At 43.4% G+C, this 12,992-nt stretch overlaps 1 protein-coding gene across 2 annotated transcripts in view; it reads right to left on the bottom strand.

Annotated features, from left to right (window-relative positions):
- Positions 1-12,992, bottom strand: part of ANK3 (ankyrin 3) — a 375,510-nt gene that overhangs the window by 99,272 nt on the left and 263,246 nt on the right. For both annotated transcript variants that reach the window (XM_068982038.1, XM_068982040.1), the window contains one exon: positions 12,475-12,577. In XM_068982038.1, the coding sequence (XP_068838139.1) occupies positions 12,475-12,577 (103 nt within the window). The remainder of the gene's footprint in view (positions 1-12,474; positions 12,578-12,992) is intronic.

Below are 12,992 nucleotides of genomic sequence, written 5' to 3'. Positions count from 1 at the left end.
CCATCTCTCTCAGAATTTTCCACAGTTTATTGTGATCTACACAGTCAAAGGCTTTGGCATAGTCAATGAAGCAGAAATAGATGTTTTTCTGGAACTCTCTTGCTTTTTTGATGATCCAGCAGATGTTGGCAATTTGATCTCTGGTTTCTCTGCCTTTTCTAAAACCAGCTTGAACATCAGGAAGTTCACGGTTCACGTATTGCTAAAGCCTGGCTTGGAGAATTTTGAGCATTAACCCTAAATGCCTTAGTCTTGGTTAAATTTCTATGTTAACAGCAACTCTATCAACTCAATGTTAAGGACTGTCCTAGGCCTTTACATTCACGTGTTGTTTGAATCCTCAGGACCGAGTAGCCTCAGGAGGTAATATTACACCATTTTGCAGATGAGGAAACTGAGGTTCAGAGAGGGATTTCAAGAAATTGATAAAGTATATACTCAGTACCTAAAACACTATGTTAAGGAAAAGTTCACACTGACTTAAGACCTTTTACTCCCCAAGTCTAAAATGATTATGATTAAGCACATCATTTTTCATCTTGGAAGTGATGTCAAGGATACTATTAAAATCAAAATGCACATTATTCAATAGAGTCTAAAGCCTGACTAATGATGATATCACTGTCTCCAAGAGCTTCATACTTTCCCAAAATAGTTTCTCACCAGCCATATTCATCAGAGCAAAGAGGATAACAAGTACACACTGGCCTCACCGATGAGGATGCACCCAAATGCCCAGGCCTGGAAATAAATGTGCAGGCATGGAAGAAAAGTGTCAGGAGAAGAGAAAGTATTTGCAAGGAAAAGAAAGAGAAATCCAGTTAACTCCAATATTGGCTAATGCTCCAGGGTGCAGGCAGCCAGGCTGTCGCCCCCAGTGTCAGATGGCACCAGGTAAGTCCATCAGCGTGGCTGCCCCCGGCAGAAGGTCATCCTGCAGATGAACTGGTGGTCTGGATACTGCTAACGTGAATGGCAACCAGGTAAAGCTCACAGCAACGGGTCACAGGCAAAACTCAGTGCATCTAATCGGAAAACCTGTAAGCACGATCTAGTTGAGAAACAGTTGGATGATGTAAGCAGCCTGGGCACCCGGGAGAGCACAAGCTTGTCAAAAGTCACCCCAGCACTTAGTGGCTTTAGTAGTTACCCAAGGATAACTTCAGCCTACAGCCACATGTCAAACAGGGCCACGTGGGTGTCAGATTCCCTAGACAGAGAATAGATGACTGGGTTTCAGGTGGGCTGCCTCACTTCATAGCCCATGAGTGGCAAGTCAGAAACCCTCCCTGAACCTCCATTTCTGCATTAGAGTAGTGGTGGATAATGTCGACTGTCCCAGCTCACTGTGAGCACGCAATGACCCAAGGAGTATGAAGATGGTGTGAAAATTCTAAATTGCTAGGTAAACATAAACACAGATAATAACAATCCTGATACTCCCAGATCTTTTATAATTGAATCTATTTCTTAAATTTATGGAACACTGCAGCCCCTTGTGTAGTTTTTTAGGCTGGCATATGTTTTTATTAGACTATAGGGAGTAGCCTGCTGGATTAACAAACATTAAGTGGCATTTTGGTCTCGACAAATTCTGGTCTAAACATCGACTCTTCCAGGTGACGAGGCTTCCCTCAGGCTGCCATGCTTCGCTTGTGACAGTGGCACTTGGCCTAAGGGGCGGCAGCAGAAGGGACTCAGGCAGTCATCAGATCTGCTCTATTCTCAGCCGGACCACCAACCATCACCTAATGTGACGATGGGCAAGTAAAACACTCCTTTCAGCCCCAGGCTCTTTGTCTGTGATGCAGGAACGATAATACTTAGTCCATAAGGCGGCTGAATACATGGAATTAGGTGACACATTTAATAAAAGGAATGGTAGGTGCTGCCCTGATTATTGTAATTATTGTGACCTGTGGCAGATACTGAATGAAATGGAAAACTGCTGAAATACACAGTAGGTCTATTTGGACATCTACCACAACTACTCGGAAATATCTTTTAAAGAAATGGATATAGAAGACTGTGGCACAGTAGGATACTGCTTAGCCATAAAAAGGAGTGAAATTGTGCCGTTCACAGAGAGGTGCATGGACCTAGAGACTGTCACACAGACTGCAGTAAATCAGAAAGAGAAAACAAATATTGTATAGTAATGCATATGTTTGGAATCTAGAGAAACGGTACAGATGATCTTACTTGCAAAGGAGAAATAGAGACAGAGATGGAGAAAACAAATGAATGGATACCAAGGGGGAAAGGGGATGACCTGGGAGATCGGGACTGACGTATATACGTTACTATGCATAAAATGGGTGACTAATGAGAACCTAGTGCACAGCACACGGAGCTCTACTTAATGCTCTGCGGTGACTTAAATGAGAAGGGAAATCCAAAAGAGAGGGGAGATATGTATTTTTTTAAAACAGAAAGAAATGGATTCCATCTTAAAACAAGTCTAATTCACAGTAACAGAGGCTAGAGTGGTGGTTACCGAAGGCTGGGGTGGGGGGCGGTGGAGGAAAAGAGGAGATATTGATCAAAGTGAACAAACTTTCAGTTACAAGATGAATAAATTCTGGAAACCTGAAGCACAGCACAATGACTGCAATGAATAAAAACGTATCAAACACTTGAAATTTGCTAAGAGAGTAGATCGCCAGTGTTCTCACCACACAGCAAAAAATGATAATTATGGGAGGTGACGGATGTGTTAATTAGCTTGACCATGGACATCATTTCACAATGCAGATATATTTCAAAACATCATGTACACCTTATAAATGGATTCCATAAAAGAAAAGCTGATTCAAGCAGAAAATTAAAAATTAAGAGCTTAGTAAACTGGGTCTTTTTCTAAAGTATTTCTTTTCTAGAACTCTTATTACCCATAAGACTTATTTGAGACTAGAATACAAACCAAAATGAAGTTGCAGTCTAAGGATTTCCAAATCAGATTGATTTTAAGAAAATTTAGCAACCACTTTAACAAGAGAAGGTGAAGTCAAGGTCAGCATAGAAGCTGAGAATGTTAATACATCAACATCCGGCTCAAGACGTCTAAATGAACTACCTTAAATTACAACACCAAACTCTCCGCCTTAAAAAAAAAAAAAAAAAGTCTGTAATCTTGCTGACCAATCTGTGAGAGGTGCTGAGTGGACCACCTGAGTAATGCTGGCAAAGCACTCTGAAGAGCAAAGAGCAGCACATTTAATGCCCCTAGTTGAAGGCGCTTATCTTTCAAGGACTATCCCTAACAAAGTTTTAATCCCAGGCTGGTGACCTTCTGCCACTGGGTACATTTGTGCGAGCCCTTTAGAAATTGGCTTAAAGGCAAGAAACAGGAAGTTAATCTGCTGATGGAGGAGGGAGTGGGCAGGCAGGGAGTAGGATGGGGTTGGCAAGGACAGTGGGAAACATGATTAGCATAACCAGCCTTTTGGGTTGGGCATTTTTCTCCCTTTCTATTACTGAGATCATGGAAAGGGCGTAGGTCTTAAACAAATAAATGTGAATTTCTCCCGAAGAACTCTCCAATTTGCACGTTCCTGACTAATACATCAAGTTGTACACAACACAGTATATAGCTAAGGATACAGGAGACCATCCTCAGCCTCACAGAAGACCAAGTCCAGCTCAAAGGATCTGGAATCCTAGGCGGGGAAATAAATGAGAAGAGTTAGGGCGTGTCCACAGTGTGACAACTGCCTCCAGGTACGGGGAGGCTACTGGAGGCCTCCAGCACTGACTGCAGAATGATCTTCACAGGGACCCAACAGCCATGATAACTGTTTGCATATTGGTATAGTTACACCTTCTAAACCGGCCGTCAGAAGCCCTGCTACTAGCCCCCTTAGACACAAAGATTGTGGGCAAATCAGGTCTGAAGAAGGAAGTCTGAAAGATGAGAGCAACCTAATTGGAGACGGACAGGGCCCTGCAGCTGCCCCATTTTTCTCTTTCTGCAGATGCACGTCTACAACCTCAGATATGCAGATCATGCCACTCTAATGGCAGAAAGCCAAGAGGAACTAAAGAGCCTCTTGATGACCGTAAAAGAGGAGAGTGAAAAAGCTGGCTTAAAACTCAGCATTCAAAAAACTAAGATCATGGCATTTGGTCCCATTTCCTCATGGCAATTAGATGGGGAAAAAGTGGAAACAGTGACAGATTTTATTTTGGGGAGGGCTTCAGAATCACTGCAGACTGTGACCGCAGCCATGAAATTAAAAGATGCTTTGGCAGAAAAGCTATGACAAAACTAGACAGCATATTAAAAAGCACAGATATCACTTTGCTGACAAAGGTCCTTGCAGTCAAAGCTATGGTTTTTCCAGTACTCCTATAGAGATGTGAGAGTTGGATCATAAAGAAGGCTGAGTGCCGAAGAATTGATGCTTTTGAATTGTGATGCTGGAGAAGACTTTTGAGAGTCCCTTGGACAGCAAGGAGATCAAACCAGTCAATCCTAAAGGAAATTAACCCTGAATACTCATTGGAAAGACTGATGCTGAAGCTGAAACTCCAATACTTTGGCCACCTGATGCAAAGAAACGACTCTTTGGAAAAGGTCTATTGGAAAAGACCCTGATGCTGGGAAGGATTGAGGGCAGGAGGAGAAGGGGGCAACAAAGGATGAGATGGTTGGATGGCATCACCAACTCAATGGACATGAGTTTGCTCAAACTCTGGAAGATAGTGAAGGCCAGGGAAGCCTGGTATCCTGCAGTCCATGGGGTTGCTAAGAGTTGGACACGACTTAGTGCCTAAACAACAACAACAGATGCCTGGCATCTGTGTCACCAGAACCAAAGGGAAATGAAAGGTTTTGTTAGAGGTCAACTGGCAAAGAATGCATTTCTCTATTTTTTGACCTTGCTGAGCAGCTTGTAGAATTTTGGTTTCCTAACTAGGATCAAACCTGGACCCCCAGAAGTGGAAGCACAAAATCCTAACCACTGGACTGCTAAGCAGTTCCCTCATTTTCTTTTTATTTAGTCAAAATTAGACTTATTCCTGGAAAGAAGGCATAAACTAACATAATCTCAAGTTTGACCTGCACTTTGAAGTGCTAGAAGACTTTCTACGTTGCCCTTGATAGGTGGTTGTTCAGGCCAGATTTGACCATTACCAATAGCCAGCATTCAGCATTCCAGAAAAACATCTATTTTTGCTTTATTGATTATGCCAAAGGCTTTCACTGTGTAGATCACAACAAACTGGAAAATTCTTCAAGGGACAGAAATACCAGACCACTTTACCTGCCTCCTGAGAAATCTGTATGCAGGTCAAGAAGCCACAGTTAGAACCAAACATGGAACATCAGGCTGGTTCCAAACTGGGAAAGGAGTATGTCAAGGCTGTATATTGTCACCCTGCTTATTTAAATTCTATGCAGAGTACATCATGCGAAATGCCGGGCTGGAGGAAGCACAAGCTGGAATCAAGATTGCTGGGAGAAATATCAATAACCTCAGATGTGCAGATGACACCACCCTTATGGGAGAAAGTGAAGAGGAACTAAAGAGCCTCTTGATGAAAGTGAAAGAGGAGAGTGAAAAAGTTGGCTTAAAGCTCAACATTCAGAAAACTAAGATCATGGCATTCAGTCTCATCACTTCATGGCAAATAGATGGGGAAACAATGGAAACAGGAAGAGACTTTATTTTCTTGGGCTCCAAAATCACTGCAGATGGTGACTGCAGCCATGAAATTAAAAGATGCTTGCTCCTTGAAAGAAAAGCTATGACTAACCCAGACAGCATGTTAAAAAGCAGAGACATTACTTTACCAACAAAGGTCCCGTCTAGTCAAAGCTATGGTTTTTCTCATAGTCATGTATGGATGTGAGAATTGAACTATAAAGAAAGCTGAGCGGCAAAGAATTGATGCTTTTGAACTGTGGTATTGGAGAAGACTCCTGAGAGTCCCTTGGACTGCAAGGAGATCCAACTAGTCCATCCTAAAGGAAATCAGTCCTGAATATTCTTTGGAAAGACTAATGCTGAAGCTGAAAGTCCAATACTTCGGCCACCTGATGCAAAGAACTGACTCACTGGAAAAGACCCTGATGCTAGGAAAATTGAAGACAAGAGGAGAAGGGGATGACAGAGGATGAGATGGCTGGATGGCATCACCAACTCTATGGACATGGGTTTGAGCAAGCTCTGGGAGTTGGTGATGGACATTGCAGCCTGGCATGCTGCAATGGCGTCACAAAGAGTCAGACACGACTGAGCGACTGAACTGAACTGAATAGCCAGCATATTAGTGAGGACAGAAGCCCAAATTAAACTGGCTTAAAACCTCAGGGGGTGGGGGCAGATTGAGATTAATGTACTGGTTTATATAATGGGAAAGTCTGGGTGGTGCAGCATCAGGCATGACTGGGTCTAGCTACTGCCCAAAAGAGGTAGGAATCGTTCATCTTCATGCTCCATCTCTAGCCCTCTTTGGGTTTATATCACCCTTCAGTTTAGCAACCCCAAAGGCTGCACAAACTCTCATTAGACTGGCTGGGATTTTATATTTCACCCTGATGTAGTCTTTGTAATCCAGGACAAGGGATCCTCTGAATAGCCAGAATGGAGGCCCATCCTTGGAGGAGAGGAGAGGGAGGAATTCAGCCCCTTCTAAATGACACCAGGTGGCGCTAGTGGTAAAGAACGCATCTGCCAATGCAGGAGACATAAGAGACGCGGGTTTGATCCCTGGATCAGGAAGATACCCCTGCAGGAGGGCATGGCCACCCACTGCAGTATTTTCGCCTGGAGAATTCCACGGACAGAGGAGCCCGGCAGTCGATAGGATCGTAAAGAGTCGAACACGACTGAAGTGAGAGCACACAGCGCGCATGAGTTAAGGTACAGGTGTAGGAGCATCAGATGCGGTCACCGCCACCTAAAGAGAGTGGGCTGGGAATTCTAAGTGCTTTCTGCTCTTATTCCATCTTTGAATAACTACCAGAAGTCATACTGATTTAAATGTTTCTGCCTACAGTACACATTGCAACGACTTTTACGGTCATTCAAAGGAAGTGTCATTAACTGGGTAGCCTGCACAATATTTTTAGACCACTATTACTTTCTGCTTCATATCTATGTAAAGGTCAACTATTTCCATTCCTTTAATGACACCTTCTATGCCCTAATTTTTAGTATAATCACTTTCTTCATAATTTTCATAACTTGTTGCTGAATATAAACTGGAAATGTTGTCAGTTCCTTTTAAAGCACATTCAATAAGAACTTATTACTAGAATTAGAAACAAGCATAATAAAGAACATGTGTCTAAATATAATCTTGCATGCCAAAAAAAAAAAAAGCGAATGCAGAGGATGGCACCACACCCATGTTAAGAATACTAACAAGTCTGAGATCCTGGAGGGCAGAGTATAACGGTCTTAGCTGACTCCTTTCCCACATGGAGCAGTGCAGACTGAGCGTGGAGTAGTGTTAAATATATATGTATATTCAAGTCACTCTGCTGTACAGAAGAAATTAAAGCAACACTGTAAATCAACTGCTGCTGCTGCTGCTAAGTCGCTTCAGTCGTGTCCAACTCTGTACGACCCCATAGACAGCAACCCACCAGGCTCCGCCGTCCCTGGGATTCTCCAGGCAAGAACACTGGAGTGGGTTGCCATTTCTTTCTCCAATGCGTAAAAGTGAAAATGAAGTCGCTCTGCCGTGTCTAACTCTTCGAGATCCCATGGACTGCAGCCCACCAGGCTCCTCCATCCATGGGATTTTCCACGCAAGAGGACTGGAGTGGGGTGCCATTGCCTTCTAGACTTCAATAAAACTTCCTTTAAATAAAGAAGGCAAAAAGAAGGCAACATAGGGCTCTATGGCTAGTGACTCTGCCATTTATCAGCCGTGTCCCCTGCGGTGAGTTACTTCGGCTGCTTGTACCTCAGTTTCTTCATCTTTCTGAATTTCTTTTACTTTTTCTTTTTAAATTAATTTTTATTAGAGCATAGTTGCTCTACAGTGTTGTGTTAGTTTCTGCTGACAGCAAAATGAATCAGCTATGGGTTGACCTAATCCCTTCTTGTTTTGGATTTCCTTCCCATTTGGGCCACCACTACATGTGACTCTTGATTGCAAAGTGAAGGGAAGGTAAAGGAATGCAGAGTTCCTGGATAACCCAGTATTACAGTACAAAAGAGTCCGCTCTTCATATCCATAAGGGGATTAAGCGGTTTATGGACTAATCATGACTAAGACCCAGCAGGGGATGGGGATGGCTTCCTTCTCCCAACTCTGCTCCTCAGCTCTGGCCTCCACACCTGCCCTCAAATCTGCACAGGTTTTCAGGAACCTGGGGTGGCAGGCCTGTGTTAACCGTCCTGGGTCTCAACTCCACTTAACTGTGGTTAATGTGCAAACTGATTAATCAACAGCCGGATAATAAAGAGGAAGCTGTGCTTGTATGGGTGAGCTCTACCACTGCAAAAAAAAAAAAAAAAAAACAAGCAAGAAATTCATGGTGAGTTAATTTTTATTCATTTTTCACCTTTACTTGTCAAAGCAATTTTAACTGGGCAATGATAGGGCAGTTTTAAATCTGACACTAAATCGTATATCACTGCTTTAGGAATTATAAATATTTAAGATTTCTTGCATGCTTTCAGACAAAATCAACACCGTGGAGAAACTCCATTTTAAAATTTTACACATGCAGGTTTTGAGACATGATAGACATAAACTAATATTTTTTGTCACTTAATTCTAACAAAGTATTTAAATGCACTTCTGAAGTAAATGCTTCTCATGAATCGTGCCCAGTGTAACTAGACTCATTCCTCAGAAATAAAGCCTGTCTTCTGAGGAATTAAGTCTTTTTTTCCTCTTCTGTAATAAATGAAACATTAGGGACTAAATAAGTTGCTATGCCTCTTTCAGAATTTGTCCTCCCCTTTTCTCCAAATTCTTATTTTATTTTATACAAATAAAAAAGTTGAAAAAGCTATATAAGTAATACTTATAGACACTCAACCTAGATTCAACAGTGAGCATTTTGTCATATTTGATTTTCTTCTCTCTCTCCATGCATATACACTTTTGGCTGAACCATTTGAAAATCAATAGCAGACTTAAAGACTACTTCATTATTTAAAATTTCAACACACATACCCCTGGAAGAGAGATATTCCCCTGTATAGCTTCAATACTATTATCACTGCTAGGAAAATGAACAATAATTTCCTAATAGTATAGCCAGTATGTTTTCAAATGCCACCAACTGACCCTAAAATGTCTTTAGGCCATTTGTATCTTTTTGCCAAGTCTCCAGTAAATTTATCCTGGAGTCATGTGATGTGTTTATTAAACATGCTAGTCCCATGAGAAATGCCTGTCAGACCACAGATTCTCTGTTGCCATTAAAGAAAGCAACTATCTGCTTCTGTGGTTAGCAACTTAATAATTATTAGTAACAATGTAAAGGTATCCTAAGCTCCCCTTTCTTCTGACTGGTCTACAGGGGGGTTTGTGACCACAGAGGTGTTGTTGAAACTGGAGCAGCAACAAACCATACGAAAGAACACAAGGAACAGGAATAGGAACAGGAACAGGAATAGGAACAGGAACAGGAACATTGCTCAGTCGTGTCCGACTCTCTGCGACCCCGTGGACTGTAGCCCACCAGGCTCCTCTGTCCATGGGATTTTCCAGGCAACAGTACTGGAGTGGATTGCCATTTCCTTCTCCAGGGGATCTTCCCGACCCAGGGATCAAACCCAGGTCTCCCGCATTGTAGACAGACGCTTTACCGTCTGAGCCACACGGGAAGTCCAAAAGAACACCAGCTTCACCTCAAAAGTTCGTTTCTTTTTCACAAATCCTTCATTCTGAGTAAATGCTGCCCCACCCTGCTACCTGATTAAGAAGATCTTGGTAGTAGTTAGCAGGCGGTGGTGCTCAGAAGCTTGTTTGTAGGCCTGTAGCATTGCAAACATTTGCATTTTCCTTAAGGCTGACAGGCGGAAACTGAGAGACTAATAACTATGGTGGTAAAAGAGGTAGTCACGGTGGTGGAGGTGATGGTGGTGGGGATGGGGTCGTGGAGGTGGTGGAGGTGATGGTGGTGGGAATGGGGTTACGGGGGCGGAGGTGATGGTGGTGGGAATGGGGTCACAGGGGCGGTGGAGGTGATGGTGGTGGGGATGGGGTCACGGTGGTGGAGGTGATGGTGGTGGGGATGGGGTCACGGGGGCGGAGGTGATGGTGGTGGGGATGGGGTCACGGTGGTGGAGGTGATGGTGGTGGGGATGGGGTCACGGGGGCGGAGGTGATGGTGGTGGGGATGGGGTCACGGTGGTGGAGGTGATGGTGGTGGGGATGGGGTTACGGGGGCAGTGGAGGTGATGGTGGTGGGGATGGGGTCACGGGGGCGGAGGTGATGGTGGTGGGGATGGGGTCACGGTGGTGGAGGTGATGGTGGTGGGGATGGGGTCACGGGGGCGGTGGAGGTGATGGTGGTGGGGATGGGGTCACGGGGGCGGTGGAGGTGATGGTGGTGGGGATGGGGTCACGGTGGTGGATGTGATGGTGAATGAAATAATATTTCATTTCAACTGGGAACATAAAGAGATCAGAATCACCCAACTAGGAGAATGACCATAGCCACCCAAGCATAAAGTTCTTCAGAAAACCACAACCTAGGCTACACTTTACACCTAAGAGCTTAGCTTCTTTATTTGAGATAAGTGCCTTCTCTGTGCTAACACCCACTTCAATTATGGCATGCTCCTATAATCATTCTACAAACGGTGTTTTGTTTGACCGAACACTGAATAGCCATTGTAGTCATCTTTGTAAGGCCTGCTTGCTAAGAATGTTCTAGAGAGTATAAAAGTGTTAAAATATGTTGTGGGGGCTTCCCTGGTGGCTCAGTGGTAAAGATTCTGCCTGCCAATACAGGAGACACGAGTTTGATCCTTGAGCCAGGAAGATCCCGGAGCATGCTGTGAGCAGGTAAGAACCACAGCTACTGAAGCCCACGCATCCTGGAGCCGACGGTCCTCAACAAGAGGAGTCACCGCAACGAGAAGCCTGCGTATGGCAACTAGAGATCAGCCCCCACTCACTGCAACCCGAGAAAAGCCCACACATCAACGATGACCCAGCACAACCAAAAGCAAAGAAAGAAAGAAAGAACTTAAAAAAAAAAAAGCTTTAAAAAATATGTACTGTGGACCTTGTGAAGTACCATGTACATCTGTTTCTGGAAGTCAGCATCTCCAGACAGGTGGGACCTCCTCCCCCACGAAAGTGTGGTACCTAACTTGGTGATGATAAATGTCTATTACTTATTCATCTGCCCCAATTTACCTTTATTATGTAGTGAATCAGTAAATCCAGCATAATTTCACCATGTACATTGTGTAACTATTATAGGCCACCTTCAAACTTAGCTTTATGGTCCAAACAGTTTCATCCATCACCAGCTCCTGACTGCACATTTAAAACCAGGTATTGTGTGTATGTATCTAGACTAATGATCCATCCTGAGCCCATAGGAAGCAAGATTCTGTTACTAGGACTTCCTACAATAAACCAGTATCTATTGAGCCACAGTTATTGGAAAGAAGGCATTGCATAAATACCAAATTAACCAAACAAAGATTCTAGCAGAAAGCAGAATACTAGCACATCTTGAGAAAGCCCATCCCAGGCAGCGTTGGAGCTAATGGGCCAAAAACATCTATGGGCCCAATCTAATCTATGACTTGCTAAAAACAATTTCAGCAAATTCCAACACCCATACACTGTTGAGCAGAATCAAGCATTCGTGTGGATAATGTCAGCAACTTTAGCTACCAGTTATTATTGGCTCAGATGGTAAAGCGTCTGTCTACAATGCGGGAGACCTGGGTTCAATCCCTGGGTTGGGAAGATCCCCTGGAGAAGGAAATGGCAATCTGCTCCAGTACTATTGCCTGGAAAATTCCATGGACAGAAGAGCCTGGTAGGCTACAGTCCACTGGGTTGCAGAGAGTCGGACACGACTGAGCGACTTCACTTTCACTATTATTAACTCTCTTTTTTTAAAAACTGAAAGACCTGACTAAGAAATGAGAAAGGTATCCATGCCTTTCCTAGGACTTCTTTAAATTCCTCTCTGTGGGATCTGAGAGACTGATCTGCAGAAGAGAGGGATATTTCGATTTATGGTACAACTGATTTTTTTTTTCCTTCTTTTTTTGGCCACACACTGTGGCATGTATGATCCTGGTTCCCCAACCAGGGATTGAACCTGTGCCCCTGCAGTGGAAGTGTGGAGTCTCAACTACTGCACCGCCAGGGAAATCCCTGACTTTTTCTTTAACTGACAGTATAGGAAGACTTACAAAGGCAAAATCAAACTTGCAGAAATAGTTTCTGTCATGTGACAAAGAGTGTGATTCAGTCTTAAAAAATGAAAGCTTAACAATGAAAGAAGGTTTGAGAAAGAACACATACCTGCTCTTTGGATGGCACCAGTAGTTCCTCAATCATCATGCTGTCCCGGGCGTAGGAGCTTCGGTTCAAGGTGTAAGACCTATCCGAGCTGAAGGAGCGGAGGCTGTTGTAGTTACAGTTAACCATTCAAGAGGGGGAGATGATGATGAGATGGGTAAAAGAACATTAATGCATGCAACTTTCCGAACAGGCAAGATGGCTCAAAATATCAACCAAAATCGTTCTTGAAAAGACACGGTCAAAAATAAACTTCCTTATACTTGAGGAAATTTCTTAAGCTTAGGTAACCTCATGATCAGGTTTTGCTTAAAATTAGGCTGTCTGGTATTCAGTCTGTGAGAAGATGAAATATAGGAAGACTTTCGATGTTTCTCTGTGACAACTGAACCAACATGACAATTCAGGAGAACCGGATGACTCTAGGTAATTTGATAGCTGGAGAGATTTTTTCTTTGTTAAAATCTTTGAGAGCCTCCTCTCTTTCTGGTCCATGTTCGTCTGTCTCACACTATTTAGTG

The sequence above is a fragment of the Capricornis sumatraensis genome, chromosome 10 (assembly GCF_032405125.1).
Source record: "Capricornis sumatraensis isolate serow.1 chromosome 10, serow.2, whole genome shotgun sequence".
NCBI classification, from domain to species: domain Eukaryota; kingdom Metazoa; phylum Chordata; class Mammalia; order Artiodactyla; family Bovidae; genus Capricornis; species Capricornis sumatraensis.
Note: the sequence above shows the minus strand (reverse complement) of the source record. Positions and strands in the feature narration are given on the sequence as shown.